The following is a 24,348-nucleotide window of genomic DNA, read 5'->3' on the forward strand; positions in this document are numbered from 1 at the left end:
GGAATGTATCTGGCAATATTTGGCCTCAGACCCTCTCTAGGATGCGGAAAGAGAGACAAAACGATTTCAGCATCTTTTAATTATTTTTTTAATTTTAGGGATTCAAGTCACAGTTGCAAAGACTAATTAGTATTTTTTAAATCCAGTGTTTATTATCTGGATTGACAAGGACCAAGAATTTCCCTTGAATGTCGTATATCGGTTTGGAACTTTGCTGACATTGGTATCCACATCGCCAGCAAGCTCTACGGTAGTTGGGAGCTAACAAGCTACCCCAAAAATGGGTCTCTTCAAACCATGTCAACCACGCGCAACGACGGAAACCTTCTCCGTACCGGAATTCCTACCGCCGCACGCTGCCGGGAGCAATAGGTTCCTGCGCGGAATTGTTACGGACGGTCGGCGGAAGCCTGTTGACGCAAATCATCAAGAATCGTGAGTAGAGAAAGGCCAAACGCGCCAGCTCCTAGGCAGTTTATTCATTTGCAGACGCGTCGCGTCACGGATTTTCTGGCTTTTGCAAGTGGCCACGACGCTGACCGCGGAAGCCCGCTGGCGATTGAAGCGTGTGTGAGGGGAGAGCCTGAAAGAAGACGTCTCCTACGCCAGCCGTCGATCGATCGGTTGACCGTGACGTGCGATCGCACCGCCCCATCACTGGGAAATGTTCTATTTCGTGACTCACTCAAGCCCATGTCGGGCGCGGGCTAATTAGGCCCATCGCTAGGACCGATCGGCGCTCGGTTCTGCCCGGAGGCTCCCGTGCGGTGGTTCCGAGGGACAGAGGGCGCGTCTATCTTCGTCGGCGTAACCACAACTTTCATAATCGCCGCCGGGGGAAGATAACGGAACGGAACGGGCCACCATTCCCGGGCGAAGAAGTGTTCAATATTTATCACTCTCGATGACCCTCTTTCCATGCTTTCCTTGCCGCTGCCGTAACATCGCGGTGACCTAGTGGCGAAGGCATCATTAGGGGTCCTGTGGACCGGCGAAGACACTCACTTTCTACTTGGCCTTCTCCGGCCATCCACGGCGTGTGGCCGATCACCGACTCCGGCTCCCCAAGGATCCCCGGGAAGCTGGGGATGATCGTAGAGTTGTACCTTTTTTTTCGGTCCACACTTAATGCTCCATCCACCCCCCGGGCGGATGTTGGCGATGCTACATAGGGAGCTACATAACCGCAGGGCTTCCACGGGGTCCGGACGATAAAAACGCTAGCCAACGAGGACGGGGCGGGGGGGAACCAGAATCGATTTACCGCAGCTTTTCGCGATCATTAGCGCGATCGTAATTTACGCCAATTGACATTATCGTGCCGAGCGTGTCGTGGCCGTCGACGACGTCGTCGTCGCGTGGTCATCCTGCGACGCACCAGCTCTTGGCCGGACCGACCACAACATGGGCAACATTGTCGCGCCGGCGATTGTTGTGTGTGCCGTGAAAAGTCCCGTCCATTCGCCCATTTCGACGCTGATTTCGCTTCGCCCCGCTTCGGGTCGCAAATCAGACCCGTATCTCGCGTCAGTCCTACGCCAGGCGTGCGCCCACCTGCGCAGCTCAACTGTAACGGCCCCAGGTCGCAACAATGTTGTTATCGACGTGGCTGCCGACGGCGTGTCCAAGACTCGGATGGCCCTTCGTCGCGTGGGTCGCGTGGTAGCGCTGATGAGACTTTATAGATCGAGATTGCTGCACGAAATCGGATCCTCGGTTCGGTTCGCTTCGTCGATCACCAACACCGCGGAACCCAGGGCCCAGCGATCGATAAACGGAAACGAGCCAACCAATCACCACGAACCTGCCAACAGTCCTGGGCGGAACGAGAGCAATCGTCCATTCCTTCGGCGTTCCTAATTAATGAACCCCTTAAACGTCGCTAACATCTCGCGCGGCCCCTAATTATGGGGTTTCGGTGACTGGCGTGTGTGTCGATTTGCTTACAAAGTGTAAACACACCGGCAGGACCTCGCGGGCTCCTCCATAATCGTGCTCGAGCAGGACGCGCCCCCCGACGACCGGGGCCTGGGTGGGTCCTCGTGATCATCGGCGCAGGCGCGAACTTGACGCATAGGGCGGACGACCTTGAAGAGTGCATTCAACTGTGCGTCGTCGTCGCCGCCTGGATCTCGAAGCGTAGCGATGGTTGATGGGCTCAGATTGGATTGCTTATTGGCGCGGTTCTTCTGGCGCTGCTTCGTCTACGTTCTACGTCCACACGAACGCACGCCGGGAGACGCTAGCTGGAATGGAGCCATGGAATGGAGATTAAAAGTAATTTGTGGCGAAAATGGTGGCTGCCTTGGGACCCGTTTGGGTTGCCCGCTGCGTACGCTGTGACTGTGGAATGGATTTAATTTCGCCCGGACCCGGGGTCGCCGTATGTCACACGTCTGTCGTCAACTTTTTTGGCGTGGGTCCCAGATCTGATAACACTTCACACAATTTGCATCAAGGTGGCTGCTGTGCCTGTGCGCTTTGTGGTGGCCGGAGCGAGCCTGTCATTAGCTAGCGCCACAGGTTCTTAGCCGCAGGTTCGTCAAGGTTGCCCAACCAAACCGAATGTGGGCTCCAAAAAAAACCAAATAATACTACCCACGGCCTGACAGTCAAGATAATGGAGCCGGAGTTTGAAGCTCATTTGTCACTTTCGAGGTTAGAGCAACTCACCGTCGGCTCTCCTTTCACCGGAGTGGAGCTGACGGGCTGACGAATCTTATCCGTGAGATTGTTTTGATTAATTTGTTCTAATCAACCGATCTGCTCCGGTGACAACACACTAATCTGATGCTCTCCGTGGCTCACGTCCGTAGCTTCAATTAGCGCTGGCCAGTGAGCCGGTTTCGCCCGGAATATTGTATTCTCATTACGCATTTGGTGCCCCCGAAACTCAAACCCCTCCGTGGACTGTCAGTCAGCTCTCTGAGCCTCCTCAGACAGTGAGGCTTCTTGAGTCGCAACTGTCGTCTTCTTTTGCGGCCAGCCAGACCACTCGTAATGCGCACTAATCGGTTACATAAACGGGGGGCCGAGGGCGATTATCGCACAAATCATGACAACTTCAAGTGGCTCGGCCAGATTTCATCAATCCCGTACCGTGTGACCCGTCAGGCGTTCGTCAGGCGAGCGGGCGGCAAATCAACATACAATCAACGCGGCACGCAATGGAAACGCATTTTCTAATCGTTGGTCCCAAACAAACCGAGCAAAGAAAAAACACACACAAAATGTTGGCAAACATCAACATCACGTGCGGTGCGCGTGAAGTGCGTGCGGCACACTTTCGGCACCGCCGGCGAAAACACCGCAAACTCCAAACTCCAGATCCAGATAGCGGCACGGTCATTGGGAAGCGGTACGCGGAGCGCAATCCTTGTGCGCGATCCTCGGTGCACTTTTATGTGATGTCGTTTTCGAAAGCATAAAACCAACAGATCTCGGTCGATCTCGCGTGCTGTGCGCTTCTTCAGCAGGCGGGCTTCGTTTACGGCTCGGTCAACCGTTAATCTTGCCCCCGGTCATTTATTTGTGCCATTGGCGTATGGGCTGGACGTGAAAGTAATGCCGTAGCGCTTCCCTTTCGATGCCCCCTCCCCTTTAAGAGTGGTGGCCGGAGATGAGATAGACAGATATTGTTCTTGGAGCTTAGCCCGGTGGAAAGCATCGAGGCAAAGGTTACGCAAACTGGGTCGGGTGGTCGAGCTTTTGGTGGTGCCCCTTTGGTGCTCGGCCTTTTGCGATTGCTTTCGGTGGAGACTTTATGCGCATTTTGGGCCCTTGTTTTCTCGCTTCCGATCTGCCTAAGCTTGTTGCACCCTTCATGAAGGTGTTGAACTAAGGCCCGGACGAGCACGACCCAACCGTGTGCCCTTGTGGGAACCGGGTTTGCATCGAAAGCATCGCATTAACTTCCGCGCACTTTACGGGCGACAGTTGGAAAATCTTCTTTCTCTCTCAAATAATAACGACGACCGTGACGGTTAGTTCGCGCACTGAAAGTGTCACTCGAAACGGGGTTCGGTGTGGCCGAAAGATCGTGGCTCCTGTCGGCCAAGAACCGTTCCGAGGAGCTCCGTGCCTGGCGGGAAAAATCGGGAATGGAAAAAGTCCCCCTCCTCGCGGCGGCATCGGCAAAACGGCAACATGTGCATGTGAAACGATTACGATCATTACACGATCTTCATCTGTTAGGCGTGCTTCCACCGCGCGTTCCGTTCCGAAACGGCACCAATATGCGATGCTCCTCGCCGCAGTACTCTGCGCTCCCGAGGTATGCCAGGGAAAGTGTGGCACTTCAAGTGCCACTTTATAGAGCCCCGCGCGCCACTTGGCGCTTTTCCTCCGTTGGCCCGGGAGAGTATTCTATGGGACCCGCCACAAACAAGCGGAACACCGGGAAGCTGTGCAGGATTTTTGAGGTTGGAATGTTTCAGTGCGCTTAGGTTTTTACTGTCACTCTGGCGGAAAAATGTCACTCATGTGCGCGTCGTGCACGCGGCGAGAGTTTATTGCGGGAGAAAATGAGCCCATTAGCTGCTGCTTCGGCGTAGTTCGTTTGACATTTCTTGCGCTCGTACTTGGACCATTAGGGAGCGAGGAAACGTTTGCTATGAAAGGGCTCTAAGAATTGTGTTCCAGAATGCGATATTAATATGTGGATGTTACTCTGTTGAAGATTCGATCGTTTCGTTCGAATTTCTTGGTCCCAGTTAGTTAGTTTGATTGTGATCAAGTTTGAAGGTTTCCTGTTAATTCATTATTTTCACAATCATTTGAGCGAAATGTTCCGATGGAATGGGGTAACACATTTTATACGAAGAAGAGTTCGATTCAATCACAACCGGAAAACATTGCTTCGCGAACTAAGCTGTAACCAACGCCAAAAACTGGAATCGAATAAGGAACTCACGTAAATTTCTGTCACAGCTTATCAACACTGTATCAAGTGTTGGCGTAAGTGTACAGGGTGTTCCATTAAGACTTAGAGATTGAAATGTTAAATAGCTCCGACGTTATTTAGTCGATTTTGACAAATAAGTTAAATTCTGAAACGTCAATGTGTGCCATTTTAGTCATAAATCAATTTACGGTAAAACAGCTGACTACAATTGTAGCGCTGTACGTTAAAAATAGTCATTCTATTTGGACCACTGCGAAAACTGTACGTGCTCATTAATGCCGATTTTTTTTCTGATTTCTTTCTGTGAGGCTATTTGAAGAGCAAGGTTTTTGCCAACCAGACCATTGAAGCACTGAAAGCTAACATCACAGCGGAAATTCATGCTATTGCGTTATCTATTTCCGAAATGTTTTCCAATGCAATGAAAAATGCCCAAAAAGGACCACTTTTTGCATGTTTAATGGAGGCGATCATTTGATCGATATTGTATTTTAGGTAAATTTTCAATAAACGGCATCTTATACTTCAACAAAAATCTTGTTTATTTGTCAAAACCGACTAAAAAATGACCGAGTTATTCGACATTTCAATCTCTAAGTCTTAATGGAACACCCTGTATATTGCCCCAGAGGCTGCTGATCATTTTCAAAGAGATAAAACTAATCTCTGTATGATTTATTTTACTGTCATTTTATTTACAAAAAATCCTGCTGGACTTTCGACAATTCCTTCAATGTATCAATTACTCCCCGTTGAAATAAAGACGCGTTTTGTGCGGATCTCCCACTTCGCCGAAGCTTTCTTTTTTCTCTTGTTTGGTGGAGTTTTGAAATTTATGCAAGCACACCGAGGCGCCGGATGGTTGTTGTGTTTGGGCTTGTGCCTCCATTAATCCGTGGCACTCCGCACTCCGTGTGCGGTGAATGAATTCGCTCGATTGATCAAATTATGCAGTCAATCACGATTCAATTAGAAGCCGTCTCGTAAACCCGATTGGTTTGTACCGCGGCTGGGTACATCGCATCGCAAGACGGCCGCCCCGCGCATTACATTGTCTTCTTTTATCGAGCAGCAACAGCAGCGGCAGCACGGCAAGCAAACATGCAGTAATGCTCGTTGGCCCTTCATTCATTCAGCCATCTGTTGTGGGCCGGGGCGAGGGTGGATCCGCAGATCGGCGCGGGGCGGCCACTATAAAGTAGCAACAATTTATCGGACGCACGTCATCGTGCGGGCCAAATGTGAGGCTCGCACGGAAAGTGAAAAGCGCTCCACGTACTAAGTAAGCAATCGCAACCCGGGAACTGGCGCTGGCTGAGTGATCTTTCGGTGGTTGGATTTCTTTAGTGTGGGGGAGCACACGGTGCAATTGTTGCATCGCCGCTACCCCTTCCGTTGCATCTACCCATCTGCATCATGATCCTTCGCCCTGCCTTTGTGTTGCTGCTGCCTGCCGGGGTGTGTGGTGTGACGATCGTAATAAAAATAATCATCTTCATCATAATGCGTTTCGCCCGGTGGTGGATGAGCATAAGGGGAAAGATCACTACAGCGAGCGAGAGGGAGAGAGCATGGCCATGGCCATCATCTGCAGCATTGAAGTCGCCCCTTCGTGGGCGTACAGAAGGAGGTGAATAAACGGGGGTTGCAAATAATAGGGAGTTCGATTTCAAGCAACTGCATCAGGCAGGCAGCATAAAAAATGCACAGAAACATAAAAATAACATCACAACACGCAACCAAATTCCGCCAGCCCAGCGTCGGGGATGGAAAGTGAGCAGCGTTGTGAGTGGTAGGTTCATGACCCCTACCGAGGAGCGGCTAATAAAACGTGCCAAAGCGCCTCCTCGTCGCGCGAGAAATGGGTTTCCGTTTTCTCGCTCGCCCAATCCGCGGGTGCGCGATCGGCGTGGGGTCTGGTAAATGATCGCAAAATGTTGCTGCACACACGCCAATGGGCGCCAGGCTTTTTCCCTCCGCTCACCTTATGATTTGTGTGCATTGCATTCGACGATCCGTCGCGGGTGTCAGATAAATCGGGATTTTTCATCGTTTTTTTTTTCTCTCGGTCGAATATCGTAACCGATCGAAGTGGCCGACAGACACACCGGTATGGGTGGCAGATCGGGAAGAGCGCAAAATGAGACGCCCGTGTGAACCAGCGAGGTGAAATTAACCCGCTGCCCTGCCACTCGCCTTGGCACGGTTAATGCCCGCATTGGGGTCGGCATTAAAATGTCGACTGTCAGGACGGGTTACGTGCATCCTCGCGATCCGCGATCCGGAATGTGATCGTGGCGGATATCGCGAGAAGGCGTCGCCCTCCGCGTAGTGTGGTCGCGTTGTTCCTGAATCACATCCTGGTGCCGCCGTGCCGTATCCTGTTTCTCGTAAGCGTAACGCAATTTGAGCTCATTTACGATGGAATGGACAAAAAATGGAATCGGGGCGTAATGAGCACTTTTATGTCACCCTCTGCTGGCCCTCTCTGCTATCGCAACCGGGCATCGTGCACGGGATTGGTAAACAATCGTAAAGATTTTGTGACATTGGCCGTTAAATGGGTTGCAGTCGTCGCCTCTGTAGGCGTTTAAGTCTCTCGGTGCGCAGCTCGCTAGCGGAACGGCTCGATTCGGTTCGAACTCAATTTAATGTTGCTTCTACTCACAAAACGCCACAATTAGCGCCTCTAAGTAGCGCCGGGCGCCCCCCTCCCTCTCCTTCTGCCGTGGACACAATTTAAAATTGTTTTTTTGTTTTCAATCTCGGAACTGGACAAAAAGTAGGTGCATTAGACGCCGTCGGTTCCTGTCGTTGTTCGGCGTGGCGTGTGAAAAATTGATCCAATCGATCATTCGGCCAATCGTCACGACAACAACAACGTGATAATGCGTCACTTCCCGCACCCCGATTCCCTTCCCCTCTCGTCTCTGTGGCCTCGGTCGGGTTGCACGCGAACCCGTCGTCGGAGTGCAGGAGGCCACGCAAGAAAGAAATAATCCGCCATTACCGTTACATCCATTTCGTCACTTTTCGACCCCGCAGGGCACACTGGGAAGTTTAAGTGTGTGCGTGGCACTGTACGGTGCTGGAAGTCATTCTTTGGCCTGAACCTTCAAACGGTGGCCCGGACCGGGAGCTACAGCCGTAATGTGAGCGGCGGCCCATCGCCGCCCCGTCACGGATTTGCGTAACTTCCTTCCAGTTTGCCTACGATCGCTGGCGGCGAAGTGCATCGTCGCCGCTCCGGAGCTCTCCTACAAGACGCATCACCATCATCATGTTTCGCCCGCGGTGCCAGGCCGGCCAGTGGGCCACCGGTTGTGGCCGCATTTAACTAATAAACAAATCGTAGCCCGCGCAACCCACCAGCGATCGTCGTCGTGCAATTACGACCGGCCGGGGCGGGCGTCGGTTCGTTGCGTAGCTCCGGCGTCCGGGAACGGGGGTCCGCGGGTTAGAGTTGAAGGGACCCCTTCCCAGACGGACTACATTCTATTACATCACACGGGCCGCGCTTCCCTTTCGCTTGGCTTCCTGTCAGTGGCAGAGGCAGATGTGCCCGTTTTATGCTAAGTGGAAATCGCGGCCGTGGAACGATAGCCCGTTTTGGGGCTCCAGCTCCGACCAGATCCAGGGGGGAAGAATTGAAGATGAGCCGCGCTGCAACCTTCGGCAGTGACCTGTGAATTCCCGTCCCTACGAAGGGCCCGTTTATGTGCCGTATCCGTTAGGCCCGATCTTCCGATAGCGTGCGAAGCGGGCAACATCGGAAGCATCGGTTGCGTGAGATCCTGTTGCAGGCCCCGCGGTACGGTGCATAACCCCCCGGGTTCCCACCGGGGATGTAACCTTCGTCGTGCAGTACGTGAAAGGAAGCGATTACCGAATCGATGAAACTCAATACCTGCTGCCCGCGGCGGGTTGCGTTGTTGTGGCGGAGGATTTCATGTTTTATGTTCGACGCTTCATTTGGAAATTTACGGTACCCCCCCCGCACCGATTTTACGATGTTCTACATTCGATGCTTTATCTCGGTGCATCTGGGGCCGAAATCGCGTGTCACAAATCACGAACCCCGACTGCGTGTCCTGTGGTCGCGATCAGCGATCAGGATCGGGGCCAGCCTGTTGTACTGTGCACTGGGGGCAAGGAAGCAATAAATTTGGGAGAGTCCCCATTTGGGGACCGCGAATCAGATTGCTACGGACGGGATGACCATCTTTTTCCCACCCCATAATTCGATCCTCTCACTCTCTCTTTCTGTCACGAACAAGCCTGTTTGGTTGTTACGATTACCCGCGAACGTCTGTAAAGATCTGTCCGCAGACCGCAGCGTCCTGAACAATGAACAGTACAATTCGGTGAATATTAATAGCCTCCCAGCTTCAGTGGGAGGAATGTTTTCTTTTCTACTCTCGAATGACTCCACTTCAAGGCGAGATCCTTGCGGTTGCCAATTCCTTGCCCGTGCCGGGTGCTTTACATGCGGGCAGATAAATTATGCAGTGTGCCCTTTGTTATTTCACACTTCAGCGCCCTCGAACGAACAAGAAAAAAACACAGGCAAATAAACACGGCGATGTTTCGCCTAGGCCCCCGGGAATGCGCAGTACACAGGCTCGGGCGGGGGGCCATTGCAACAATGGTCAATTCAGGATCGAAAATAAATTCCAAAGACACTCGAAAGTGTGGCGGCGATGGGCTTCGCGGATAGCAACGTGCCGGCGACAGCAGCCCGCCCGATGCTGCACCCAACACATCGGGCAGTTACCGGCCGGCAGTTCCGCTCGGGCTTCCCGGGGGTGGGTTCGGCCCAACACCACGCCACCGTGCAGATAAATAAATAATCTGCAGCCGACCATTAGTCAAAGTTTATCACGCTCTACCACCGCGAACGAACATATCGCGATCGGCGAATGGTTTATGATTTGTCCGTGCGCCCCACGACAGACAGTAGTCGTCGTCGTCGTCTTGTCGCGGCTCCCTAAACTGGGGGCGGCAACAACTGCCCCTGGGTCCGAAGGTGACAACCGTTTCGAAATTGGCCACACAAAAGCCCATCAATAATAACACGCCACACCGACACAGGGCGCCCGGGATGCCAAATTCCAGCTCGATCGAATTATTTATAGCGAAATGGGTGACGGGAGTGACGCAAGTTCCGCAGGGCACCCCGTCATGTTGTCCCCATTTTAGTTGACGCGCTTTTGCTACAAATTTTCCCATTTTTTTTTCGCACTTCCAGATTGCGTCAGGATAGTGAGCTGCTGCTGTCGTCACGATCGTCGCACAACTGGTCGCAGCAGGACCTGCAACAGCTGGCGGTGTCCTCCGCGGGTAGCAGCATCGGCGATAGCCACAGCTCGGCCGAAAGCAACAGCTCGTCGACGGAAACCCTCAAGTGGCTCGGTTCGATGAGCGACGTGTCGGTGGCCAGCCATGCGACCGGTACGTCCGCCCTGTCCAGTGCCGGTAAGTAGCGCGAGCGAACGACGAGGTGAAATTAAGCACAGACTTTAGGAGAAATTATCAGTCATCATTCTTGACAACCCCGCGACGCTCGTCGCGATCAGCCCGGTCGGGTTTCTTTGTCCGCCGGACACACCGGATTGGTTCTCTCGCGTTCGAACACACAACTCAATCCCCCTTGTGTTGTGTCCATTGTACGATTGCGACTCATCGGTCGGTCCGGTCTCTCGCAAGTGGCCCATTACAGTGGCCCGGTGGGGTTGGCATGAATTGTGTTTTCACTACGCCCCACGGGGGGTGCTGACCCCGACTCGATTTGCATCCCCTGTTTGGTCCGTGTCTCGCTCTCTCTCGCGTGATAATAGTTTCGTCGGGTTCGTCGCTTGTATTTCGAGCGGCCGAAGTCTTTCGTTGTAATCGAAGCATTCTCGTTCTCGTTGCCGGCCCTGGCTCCGGTGACCTTTTTGCATACGCCGCGGTGCAGCTGATGCAACGAGACCGGGGCACTTCGCCCTCGTCACCCGCTCTATTTTGCCCTTTTCGAAGGGCGCGCTCAAAGTAAAATATTGGCCCCCGTGCGAAAGGGCGCACCATTCGGCCGGTGGCTGGCAGATTTGTTTTGCCTTATGTTTTCTATTTATGTGCGAGATTTATCACCCGCGGTCCGGGGACGGGTCCGATGGGTTCTCCCGACCGGATTGCCTTCCCCGTTCGGGATGATTGCTGTTCCGTGGTCTGCACGAGATTGCTTCGGCTCTGTGTCTGCGCGTAGGAAAATGGTTCTATTTGGCTGCCGTGCACCGGGCACCGGGAGGGTAAGAGAAAAGCATAAGTGATCATCAATAAGTTAAGTGCGCGGCGCGCGATCATCGGCGTGGGTGGGTGGGTGGCTACGGGCCGTGCGTTAATGGAACTATTCAAATCGAAGCGCGCGCTCTCGCGAAGAAAGCCTTTTTCATGCAAATCAGTCATAAATAATAGAACACCACCAGCGGGCGCACATCGGTGGGACCCCTCGACAGTGGGCTTTTCGAGGGCCGCCGCACTTTCAAAACCGGAGGCAGACGAAGGATCATTATTCTTTCGGGACTTTCCACGCACACGTTTTTCGATAAATTGAAAAACCTTTGCCCTCTCAAGGGGCCCACGCTCGCGCGCCGTTGCTGTGTGGCTCGCGCATCGGCCACTGACCTTGGCATTTGGCACGCCCGCGAAGGAATCGGTTCTTTGTGGTGGTGATTTTCAGTTTCCGCCCCGCCGACGAACACGATTTAACGGCGTCCGTGTAAATTGTTTCCTTGCTCCGGTACGCTCGGTGCCCATCATGAGGTCGATGTCCTTGCTGCGCCCCCGGGAAGCAACCCGGACCTAGCCTATCCTAAGCGCACCCGGCGAACCGAGCTGTGCAGGAGGGGAGCGTGTTCGACACGACACTTGCCTGCGATGCCGCTGCGCGTGGGGGCAGCAGATTTGTCTTCGAGGCGACGCGCCTTGTCCAGGGCGAGGGGGCCCTCTGAACCCCCGGTGGGTGCTTGCGCTCCGGCGAAGTTTGATAATGATCGGCTAGACACTCGGCGGCCAGCAATTACGATCACTTACGTGTCCGTTTAGCGTGCAGAAGCGCTGTTCTTGCGTCACGTCAAGGTTGGAATGGCCATTTTTCCCGCCCCACGCCCCGACGCTGGAAACAAATAAATCAAATCCCTTTCGTCATCCCGCGTAAATTGTAGCACCTCTTTCGGTGCACCTCGCCGAAGCGGAGCACCACCGTCGTAAATCTGCCATCCACTCGTGCACTCGCGGTGCATTACCGGGCAAGGAAGTCGAGTGGTTGCGCTGTCTTCTGATTAAAATGTTTACTATTTATTCTGATGGATTTATTGTGATTGCGAGGCCGGGCGCTGGGGCTGGACTGGGTTGGGCGGCTTGCGAAAGGTTATCGACCAAGCGCAAGCCACGGAAAGGTTACCGGTCAGTCGGACTTACAGCGGCGGACTGCCTATCCCCGGGGGGTGATCGGTCTCAGCGGTCTGGTGATCTGCACCCGGTCACCGGGCCACAGGATGATGGCTTCCGTGGCAGAAACGCGGCAGTTGCTTGCTTGTTCGGTTCTTTTTATGGCCAGCTGCCACTCGTGGCATGACGTGGTAGCGATGGATCCTGTCAACGCTTGTTCTCACAACGCTCCCATGGCCTATCAGTGTCCGTTGAAGGAGCGAATGATTAACTGACAACACTTCTGATTGGGCCAAGAGATGAATGAGCACACCACTCAAAATCTCTATAATCAAAGGAAAAAAAAAAAAAAACTTCTGATTGGGAGCGTTACTCCCGTCCGGATCACCAGATTGTTTCACGTCCGACAAGTTCCCGTCATCCCATTGCATTGGTTAACAATGATCACAAATTGATCTCAAAATGACTTAGTTGATCTCGAGTAAGTGAGCCATGGCTACCGTACCTCCAGCTGGTCGTACAAATTATGAACCAACTGCTGGATTGTCTGACGATCTGTCACGGTTCCAACTGTCATACCGATCGACTGATCGTTTCGTCAAAACAGTAGCAATTGGAGCTCGTCAAGCATGAAGTCCAAACACAAACATGCTTAGGCGTCTTGGCGTCAGCCCGATGTGGCGTCATCTAAACATCTTCATCGGCGCGTATTGAGGAACTCGATCTGTCATGGCACTCGAAGCATAGTCCGCGCCGTCGATCAAGTGGATTCCACGACGCGACCCCGACTAAAGTGGGCGTTAGAAACTCGATAGAGGCGATTTAGCCCACAAACCCCGTTGATGGTCGAGAGGACGGGACGGGAGCGTTCTGACGGCTCCGTGGAGTGTTGATCTAGACATGCGCAAGGAGCAGACTTTGATAGATAAACATACGCACGCATATTCAAATGTGTGCCTGGTTCGCTGAAGCAGGCTGCCCTGGAAACCGGTACCGTTCGCGTACTTGATCAACGCCAATCCGCTGTCCGGCACCCCGACGATCCGGCGGCAAGATATACATCGTGGCGTGTGCCCAGACGGCAGCGTTCCTGGTTTCTGCGCGCGATCGCAATCGATTGTCACTGGTTCTGTCACTGCGTCGTCACGCATCGAACGAAACAAGCGGCAGTAAGAGGTACCCTCTAGACGTCCGAATGCCGCGATTTGCTAGCCACAAGAGTCAGTCGCTGGGCGGACTAGTGTCACAATCCGAGGGCGGGCGACGACGACAACGAGACGCCCTTGTTAGAGGAACGATCTTCATCGGCGCTCGGGATCCCTTGGCCCTCGAGAAACCTTGAGTTCGATCGGGTGGCCAATAAATTACGGACTTGCGAAGAAAGAAATAGCCAATAGTCTAGCAACTGAGGCGCATTCTCAGTCCGAAAAGCGCTGCAAAATGTGGCAAAGGGGAACCATGGAGACAGCAGCGTTAGTGGCGCGCGATCGCGTGCTCCCCAGCTATGATTCTAGAACCACGAACTGGAACCGGAGCACGGCAGAACCCCCGGTCCTCGGGAGAGGGTGCCGAAGAACACGGGTGCCCTAGAACCGTCCGTGGACCCGGGCCCCCCCTCCGTTGAAAAAAAAAGCGAAAAAAATGGCCAAACTGGTTTTCTGCTCCGCCATGCCCGCCCGATAAAGGACTTGACGCGCTCTGCGTGCTTTCGGCGGACCCGGGGATCGGGCACGCGCGGATTGGATTAGAATGTACGGAGCACGGAGCCAATTCTAAGGCCTACGAAGGCCCGCACGTCCAAAGTGCCGTTTCGTGGCAGAAACAAAATGGTCGCCCAGCGAATGATAAAGAAGGTCGCCGGAGGGCGTGCGCCGTGATCGTGAAATCACGAGCCGGTAACGCCGCTCTGCAGGCGTCACGAACCCCGTTCGTTATCGTCGCCCAAAGTTCAACGGCCAGCAAGCCAGAAGCGGCGGGACGTGCGGTGTGCGGTGGTGACCGGTTAATGGTTGATTTGGTGCTCACCCCCATCGAGCCCGCCGCTGAGTTCATTTCGAATTCCGCAAAAATGCGAATCGGAATCGTTTAAGCCTTAATGACATCGCTGGTGGCGGTGAGTTTTGGAGGAGCGCGACGGGGGCGATCATCATCATCAGCGACTCGAAGATCGAAGATCGTCACCCTGTTCGGTGTACGGTGGTAGCCTTTCGTTCTTCTGCTTAATTTTTGGGGGAATTTAATGAGAGTGGTCTTTTGAGGATTAAAAATTATTTGAGATAAAAATGGAGATTAGCACACAACGACAATGGCAACCGTCGCCAAACGTTTAATTTATTATTATTAAAACGGACAGAGCAGTATTAAGCAACAACTTGAAGTTGGCACTCAAGTTGATCCACTGTCAAGGATCGAACTGACGTCTTTTGCATCGAAACCGATTAATTGCAGTGCCAAGTGTTTTCAACAGGTCCTTTTAATAATGCTGGACTTATCTTGATATTTTATTGAACAATAGCTATGTGAGGTATCATCGAAATTTGCGGCTTGTCAATATAGTATGAGTCGAAGTGATCCTGTTTTTCAATAAGGCGATAACGGACATGTGAGCATCGGTCGTTGACTGATTGTTGGCATAAATCTGTAGCCTCATGTAAGCCAGGAGGAAATAAATTCTGCGATCGTACGATCTTGAAGATCACCATTTTCCGATGGCCAGCACGTCTTCCGAAGCTTGGGCGTAATATACGCAAGGTTTGCCGAGTTGATAATATATTTTTGGTGATAAATTTGAACCATTTGGACGTACGGTTCAGTAGTACACCTTTGACTTCTCCAACTAAGTATTAATAAACAAAAAAAATTACAGATGCAATAAAAACTTTATGGCGACACCGAGCACAAGCTAGCAACTTTGGTTCAAACAGCCAATCTTGGAGGGTAGGATCTTTAAAACTGCCTCTCGTAAGTCAGCCCCATCTTTGGCTCTCGGACGAAGCTTTTCTCCTGCATAGGCCCTGTGCCCGGCGAACCGAGAATGCGTTATCGAAAGCAGAAGTGAATGCACTTTCATGGACCGCGGTGGGCTGCAGTCATTCCCATCGGCGAAGGCTTCGGCAGCCAGATGAGCCGTTGGCTGGCTCGGTTGGTTGATGCACGAGAACGATTTCTGCCGGTCCGGGAGGAGGACGATCAGAACAGGTTTGGTCGCAAAAACGAGTTTCCACTTCTCTCTGTCCTGCTTTCTCTCTCACTCGCACACCCGTGCTACTCCACGGTTCCGGGCGAGGGAATGCTTCTTCTCTTGCTCCCGTTTTTTTGCGCGAAGAAAGGAATGAAGATGGTCGCCACAATCGCGCGCGCAAATGCGTGGAGCGCAACCGTCGACCAAACCTGTAGGTTTGGTGCCATTTTGCAGGCCCCCAGGGCCGGCTGGACGTCGCGCCCACAGGAAGATGCGCCTGATTTCGGAGCACCACATTTTCGGGGGGCAGAGTTTTCGCAAATTGTTGGGTTTGGTTGGAGCCGACCTTTTTTCTGTGTGCCCCTCTGGCAACGAGAAGGAAGAAGGGCCCATCAGATGATGCGCTATGCTTGCGGCCACGACCTTGAAGATTAACGTTTGGTGGTTTTTGCGCGTGTGTGGCAGGTGGCAGCAGTTTTCGTGACGCTCCTGGGCTCCTTCATTCGCCGCTGCTCCACGCTTGGCTACTCCCAGGAGGCGTTCCTCGAGAACAGCCCCACTGCAATGGTTTATGTGGCGCAGCATGTTCCAGGAAAAAAGGGGCAGCTCGCTGCTCCCTGCCTCTCTAATGTGCAGCGAGCGCGCGCAACGAGCATTAATTTTTATGCTGTCTCCAGCCGGAACCAGGGGGCCGGATGCAAGACAAATCGTTTTTTAACTAATAGTGTAATAACTTTTACGAGAAACAATTAATTATGTGATTGTGTTTCGGCTTTTTGTTTTTTTTTTTGTTCGAGAGCATTCCATTGTCGGCCGAAGGTGGTCAACGGCCAGAGTCCCGGAAAGAAATCCGTTGCGATTTGATGATCGATCCCGATGTTGTCGCCGCCGCCATCGGTTGATGTTGATGGAAATGAGATAACATAAATTTGCGCACGGACCAACTAAGTGCAGTGCGCGGTGGGTAAGCGACACGGACGGACGGACGCAGTTTATTGATCCTGTAATGTCGCCACACGCTTTACGATCGACACTCCCGTCCCGGGACTAATCAGTCGTCGGGGCCTGTTCCGTCGCTTTGATTGCCTTTAATGAGCATTCCCGAGGCCACCACCATCATCCCGATCAACCACCCTGCCGGCTGATAGGCCGCTCGGGGTTGGTCCAGTGCGGTCCTTCGAGCCGGGTTCGACAATGTTTTGGTCCGCCGATCGCTGTACTTAATTGTTTTGATTCTTATGATTTTAGCTGTGCCGATGGTTGCCTTCAGGCGCGCCCAATGTTCTTACATCGTAAAAGAATCACTCCTATCGCTCCGATGCAACCCGGGCTGCCCGGGCCGCTCTGGCGGTGGCCACGCCATCGTCGGTCGGTCGGTTTTTCATCACAAATTTTATGGACCATAATTTTGCGGATTATTTCTTCGGTGCGCGCCGCAACGTGGGATTAAGCAAAATTGAAGGATCATCGATCCATCATCGATTGCGCAGCAGCAAGCGGCAGTTCGCGTGCGGCGGCCATCACTGTCGAGGTGCATCGAGCGGCTTGCTTTTTTCGTCATCGTCTTCTTCGCGGCCGTCATGCCGTGGATTTCACGTAAACCGTGCGACAGCCGACGGTCGAGGCACACATTTAGCCGTATTTTCTACTTACCCGGGACGCGTAGGAAATGACTTTCCGATAACTTCTCAGCGCCCCAGCGAGGGGACTGGCTCTTGCCTTTTTTGTGTTTTCTTAAACCACATTTTATGGACCAGTGAAGTGAGCAATGGCGCAAAAAAATACACACAATCTACAGACCTACAGCGCAAGGGGCGAAAGGAAAACAATTACACTCGGCGCTCAATAAAACACGAACGCCCGACGGAGGAGGCGTTCGCACAAAGCGGCCCCTTTCGATCGATCGAGCCCACCAAGAACTTGTCCCGCCAAAGTGCTTAGCAGTCCTCTCTGAACCAACGGGGTGTGAATTGCTTGCACGCTTCTCGAGCCGCCCCTCGAGCGAGGGGACTCATTGCAATCAACGCGATTTCCGCCATAAAATTGTCTGATAGATCTATCGTTGTTCCTCTGGCTGGCTGGCTGGCAGCTCGATCGATTCGCGCCGGTGGCCGATGGTGGCGGACGGATGAGAATATTAAAAACAAAAAACAACGCAGGATCATATAAACCTCATCATGGTCCGGCCACCAGTCACCAGCACCGCTTGAAGGACATTCTAATGGTGTCCGCTGATTCGCGGAACGCAGCGTGTCAGGATAATCCGTCACTCGAAGTGCGCCCTTCGCTACGTACGATAGATTATTTTCACCGAAGAAAGAACCATACACGCCGATCGCGCTTCCTTTGGCAGTTTTATGGCGACGGCGGTGGCGGCCAATAAAGCCCTTCGTTAATCATTCTAATTAACGCGGCGCTTCTGGCAAATATTTTCAATCCGTACAGATTTATAACCAGAAGCCGTCGTCGCGTCTCCGAAGCTCATTAGAATCCAAATGAGGAAGAACTGCATCGCTCGCCATCGCTCGCTGTGGCACGCAGTGTGTCGTAAAATGGCGAATTACAGCCCCAACCGTGCATCATCTGCGTCAAGAAAGGGCGTCCCAGCGGGGTATGGGCGGACAAGAATTACTAAACGCCTTCGCACCTAGCGGACGGCCACGTAGAGTTCGAGGACATCACCGTCGCCGCCGCCGCCGTGGTCGTCTTCGGCTTCGGCCGGGTGCGCAATTATCGTCAACTTTAATTCCATTTTCGAACGAACGGCCACAAACGATTTCCGGTCCCGGTTTCGGGCATCCAATAATTGTAATTTAGAATCTACGGGACACGGACCTTTGTATGATGGGGAGGGGCGGTCCTCGGAACTCCGTTTGGGGTTGATCATCTATTGTGACTCCGGGCGGTTCAGTGGGCGACTCCTGGTGGTCACGTAAACCGCGCGTAAACGTATTACGCGAGCGCGAGCGGCTTGTGTTAATTTGTTAGCCAGTAGAGTTGGCGCCTCGACACTGGCGCTTTTACTGTTTTATGATTGATTCACGCTAATGAGCGAATCGTCGTCGGGCTCGGGTCGACACAGGAGTGTGATTCTGCGGTGTTGGCGGTGGCTTCCCAGCCGTCCGTAGAAGGCACCGCCACACGCGGTCCCGGCGGCCATTCGTAATGCGCGCGCCAAACGTATTACATCCGCGAGCTATTGCCGTTGTTCCGCCATTTCACTGTTCTCGCGTGGCGTCCGTCCATTGTGACCGAGGTTGTGGCGCACGTTGACATTGAAAGTGCTCGACCGACATCGGCGGCGGTGGCTGTGGTTACCGTCGCGTCGAGTGAAATCGAAAGTACACTTCACGGTTCACCGGGGACTCACTCTTCACCGAAGTGGCCCCGGTCCTGGGAAGGAATTCGAGACTCACGTCATCGAACCCGATGGTGCCTATGTGCGATCGTCGACTAATTTCCCTTTCGCGATCGGAGACCGAGGACCGAGTGCTCCACTTTTGCGTTTGTGTCACGTCGATGGCGCTCCACATCCTTCGCAGTGAAACAATGAATCAATCAGCCGACGACAACGCGGCGGGAGGTGCTGCACAATTTGCATAAGCCCCGCAGGCCAACACGCCGACGCCGGCGACCGCACCGCAGTGGTGACGATCGGCACGTCAACCGAGGTACCAGAGGTTGAACGCTCTAGGGTGCAGCCGGCTGGAGTCTCCGATTTCCGAGACGCATAATGTCCCCGGACACGCGTGCAAGAATTCCGAATCGCTGATCCGCGATAATGATGCAATGGTCGCCGTTGCCGTCAGCTGGAAGAGATGAAAGAGATCGATCACTTTGGAGCGCCGCAAGGGTCGCCGCCATCGAAGGGGGGGACCACTTGAAACAATGATCGAATTACTTGCTCGTTCCAACAGCGCTCGATCACCTCACTTCCGTATCCATTGTTGAGCCCGGGACTGCCTCGAGTCCCGTTCTGGAACGCGCTTGAACCAGGAAATTGGAAACTGATTTGCCGTGTCCTTCGGTGGCGGTCATCCAGCTCTCAGTCGGTCTTTGCAAACCCATTCCCATAACCTCACACAACTCATAAGTTGGTGAATCGACCGTCTTTTTCATCGTCTCCCATGTTTATGACCACGACGTGAAGTGATCTGCATTTTTTCCGGTTTCGTATCACCCATCAACAAACAACAGCAAACAAAGATGGGGATCGGGAATGTGAATTGCATCCGGTAATCCGTGCGACTTAATCCGTCACGCACGGACGGCGCGCACACTAAAGTATTGCGCAAATATTTGCACAAGCCCATTGAGATGAAACGATGAACTTGTCGTGCCGTTTGTCCGCAGCACTTGTAAGCCAAACTGAGACACTGAGTTTACCGTTCTTTTTTTTTGGCAACCCCTTTTTTCTTCCACCGGGACAGGTTCAACCTCGCAGCTGATTGCGCACAGTTCGCGCGTCCGGACGCCGCAGCGGCACAACTCCGAGAGCATCCTGTACATGTCGAACGATGACCAATCGACGCTTGGCGGTGTGTCTCAGTCGACGGGCTCGCTACTCAACACACTGACGCATCGCCAACAACAGCAGCAAAGTCTTCACCACCACCACCATCAACAGCAGAACCATAATCGGCCACCGCAGCAGCAGCAGCAGCAGCATCGACACAGTCATTTGCTTGCGAACGGTGCCAACGGCAACAATCTTTCGCCGACTTCACCGACGGCCGCCACCGCTTCAGCTGCTGCGTCGTCGTCGTCGACGGCCACCGGTGGAACAACGGCACCCGGCTCGGGATCGCCCACGGGATCGACGACGTCCGGCGGTTCCGCATCCGCGACCAGCCGCTCTAGTCGTAGCAATAATCGGCTGTTTCCGATCAGCACGTACACGGAACCACCGGGCGCTGGCAGCAGTGGTGGTGGTGGTGGTGGCGGCGGCGGCGGAAGCACCAGCAACGGGTCGTCCGCCGGAGGCGCTGGCTCGATGACCGATTTCAAGTGAGTATATTAGCACAATTTATCGGTGCCCGACACATTTTTGGGGGGACTGGATTTCCGTTCGCGATCGCGCGAACGAAAGATCGCTTTCCGAAGATTACTCACTTAAAGCGAGCTCTCCCGAATTTATGCCTTCATTCTCGTTGCTTCTTTCTCGTAGGCAACTAAACTCCCACAACTGGCAGTCGGTGGCGGAGCGGATAAACGAGCTGGAGAAGCATCAACAGCAGCACCAACATCACGGAATCAGTCTGCATAGTAGCAGCACATCGAGCCTGAACAGTAGCACTACCGGCCCCGGAAAGACGCAGCTCAGTCAGCTTAATCTAGCGGCGGCCGCTGCGGCGGCAGCCAACTCCAGTTCCCTATCGCCATCCGGCAAGCAGCAGCGGTACACGTACTTCGATCCGAGCAAAACGCACCGCGTTTCGAACCCTTCGCTGAAGGCGTTCCAGAAGAACGCCGTCATATCGTACTTCGAGCGCCAGCAACAGCACGCCCGGGAAAGCATTCACCAGCGGCCGACCTCACTGAACCTATCGACGGGCTCCGCAGGCTCGCCGGGTGGGACAAGCAGTAACTCCGGCGGGTCACCGTCCGCTTTATCGTCGTCACCACCGTCATCGGTGGCGACGGTGGTTTCTCCGAGCAGTGCCCATTCGCAACGCTCGTCCATATCGAGCGCCTACTCGTCGGCCGCCGGAAGTATGATGGAGCTCTCGAACGGTGGTCCGCTGTCGATGGGCAGCTACTCCCCACCGAGCAGTCTGGCCGTTCAGCAGCAGCTCGACAAGCTGGCGGTGAACAACCTTCGCAATCAACTCGCCTCCGTGCACACGATGAACTTGCTCAACAAGGTCGTAGTTCCTTCGCCGGCTTCCGCGCTGGGAGAGCAGCACCATCTCCAGCAGCAGCAAATGATCAGCAACGCCACGCTGATACTGTCCTCGGCCCAGACCAATGGGTTACCCGGTAGCAGCCCAACGGAGACGCTCGCAATGACGAGCGAAAGTCTTGAACTGATCTCGTCCCTGGATGGAGCACCACCGCCGCCGCCACCACCGCGAAACCGTGCCTCGATGGTACCGATGGGTGGTGGCAGTTTGGTACCGTACCCGTCGGCTCATATGGCCACCGTCAGAAGGTATGTTGGCTCGCACGCTTCCTCGATTCTCACACTCAACGACCCTTCTTCTTTTAGAACCTCATCCGCCTCGGAATACTCATCGATCCGTGATAAGCTGATCCAGCAGCGGCAGCAGCTGTCCAAGGATCTGCTCGGCCCGATGATCATGGGACCCATCATAGCCCTCGACGATTGGGTCCCGGAGCGTCCGCCGAAGAACCCGATGCTGCGAATACCGAGCCCCGAGTTGCCACCGCCTCCTCCGCTGCTCCACCCGACCGAGGACGTGCTGATCATCAACCAGGACGAACCGTTGCCACCGCCGCCACCGGAAATCCTGCGTCACATGCGCCAGCTGAGCGACTCCGGTGACAGCCGGTCGAACTCCGCCAGTCGGCGTAACAGTTTCGCTGGTCAGACGAACAAAAAGAGCCTTTACCGGGCGTCCACGTTCGAGAATCTGTCACCACCCGGTCCGCAGACGGGACACCCGGGAGGGAATTCGGCCTCGGCAAAGACTTCAAACGGTGTTTCGGTGCCACCGGTGGTACCGAAGAAGCCACAACAATCCTCGGCCGCGGATGGACCACAGTCGAATGGCCACCGGCGTCCGGCATCCAGTATGGCCAAAACGCAGACGGTTCCTTCGGTTGGAGCTATGATGGGCTCGATGCACCATCAACCGTCGGCCCACCACCGAATGCAGTACCAAGCTGGTGGAGGTGGCCGGGTTTCGCAGGAGCATCACCGCTTGTCACTGCCGATGCAGCAAACCGTACACTCCGCACAGTCTGCGTTGATGATCGCGGCGGTACAGCCACAGTTTGTGGCCGGTCGCCAATCGGATACACGCATTTCCGTACGCAAACGTACCCACAACTCGCAACAGATACCGGTGTCTGAGTATCTGCTGAAAGCGAACGGCACAACGCCACCGCCACCGTTGAAACCGCGCATGCCGGTGCAACCGTTGGCCGAGTGCAACGGACAGCAGGCAACGTTGCAGCAGATGCAGCAACAGTTCCTGCAGCATCAGCACCAGCATCATCATCACCATCAACAGCAGCAGCAGCAGCCGCAGCAACATCAGCAGCAGTATCATCAGCATCAGCAGCTCATCTCGATGGGAAGCAAAAGGTAGGATTTCTGTTCTTTTTTATAGAATTAACATTTTTGGATGGGCTGCCGTTTGAAACGATAAGCTTACCTTGTTTATCTATCAACATAATCGATTTCTGAAATGACGATCAAAATGGATCATGTCTAACATTGAGCGGATTTACAGCGCGATTTACACTGTTCCTATCTCAATGGTGTTGCTCACGCTGGGGGCATGCCACGAAGCGATTAACTCGAGCCCTATGTTTTTGCCCAAACGTAGTGTTGTGCGGCAACAAAACTGCAATAAATAAAACCCACCGGTGGTGCGGTGTTAATGTGTCCAAGTGTCGGACAGGACAAACCCCGCCAATCGAACGCGGGCCTGTTAATAGGCATGGGGTGGACATTTTATGTGATGAAAATAAATGTTTGGCCGGGCCGCGACTACAAGTAGATAATTAATGGAACATGCAACGGCAACAACATCATTGTGCGCCCCAGTGATACGTTCGCCCGGGAGGGCTACCTGCTTTAATTATTGAACCGACTGACAAATGGCTTCAAGGGGAATGGCGCGGTACTAGCGGCCACCGGGTTCCGGAGCCGCTGTTCTACGTCAGCGAATCCTTCTGCCCAATGGCCATGGCGCGTGCAGTGAACGAAAGAGACAGATTTGTAATTGAATCATTATACAAGCATTTGCTGGCCACGGTTAAGTAGATTTTGTATCTAAGGGTCCTCGGGGTCCGTAGCCAGCGGCTGGCTGGCTGCTCTTCCAGCAAGACCGCCCACCTCACTGCGGCAGTTGACCTATTCTTAATGGGCATGAATTTATTATTATCAAATTATGGTCAACCGTTACGGCGCTCCGTTCGAAATCCGAACGAGGCGGGATCAAATCTAAGCACCTATTAATATTGCACTTTGATCGGTCATGATGTTTGCCCATTGCCGTGTGGTTGCACATTGTGTACGGTGAGAGATTGTTGTAAGAAGTTTCTCTCCACATTGACATTAATTGATCCGACAAGAGGCTGCCTTTGTGTGCTGCCGAGTGGTGGCCCCCCTCAGAGGGACGCGATTTGCACGCTCCGCAGACTCCAGACTGCAACAACACTCCAGTTTGGCGTCGCCTTCCGACGACACCATATCGCCGCGGCCCGCGGCCATTGGGCCGGTCCTTAGGGCCTTAAGCTTTTGACCCCATTAGAATATCGGCTGATTAATTATAGCACCCACTGGGGGCGCCCTCGATAATTAGGTTGCCATAAATATTAGCTCCGTGCCGCGTGGAGCAACGGTGGCCGGCGAAAAATTTGCACAAACTCGTGACGGGCTTTCATCCGTTCCGGGCCGGCCACCCGCCCGTTCCCCCTTCTTCGCTGAATACCGCGAAGAAACGTTATCTTTGGCCGTGCCTCTTAGCTCAGGCGGAGCTCGGCCATAGTGCTGTGTCACTGAGCGGCCGGGCCGCGTTCCTAACTTCCTTACCGTGTTTTTTAGGTTGTTATTGCCGGGGCGCTGCCGGGAAGTGCAATCATTTGCAGCTCAAACACCGACCGGGGAGCACCGCCGTGCTGTGTCCGGGGTTCCCCACCAAAG

At 53.7% G+C, this 24,348-nt stretch overlaps 1 protein-coding gene across 1 annotated transcript in view; it reads left to right on the forward strand.

The window, feature by feature from the left end:
• Positions 1 to 24,348, forward strand: part of LOC131207912 (protein Shroom) — a 156,488-nt gene that overhangs the window by 60,883 nt on the left and 71,257 nt on the right. Inside the window, exons 3-6 of the mRNA XM_058200548.1 lie at positions 10,152 to 10,378; positions 19,943 to 20,519; positions 20,680 to 21,663; positions 21,721 to 22,782. Coding sequence (XP_058056531.1) covers positions 10,152 to 10,378; positions 19,943 to 20,519; positions 20,680 to 21,663; positions 21,721 to 22,782 — 2,850 coding nt within the window. The remainder of the gene's footprint in view (positions 1 to 10,151; positions 10,379 to 19,942; positions 20,520 to 20,679; positions 21,664 to 21,720; positions 22,783 to 24,348) is intronic.

The sequence above is a fragment of the Anopheles bellator genome, chromosome 2 (assembly GCF_943735745.2).
Source record: "Anopheles bellator chromosome 2, idAnoBellAS_SP24_06.2, whole genome shotgun sequence".
NCBI lineage: Eukaryota > Metazoa > Arthropoda > Insecta > Diptera > Culicidae > Anopheles > Anopheles bellator.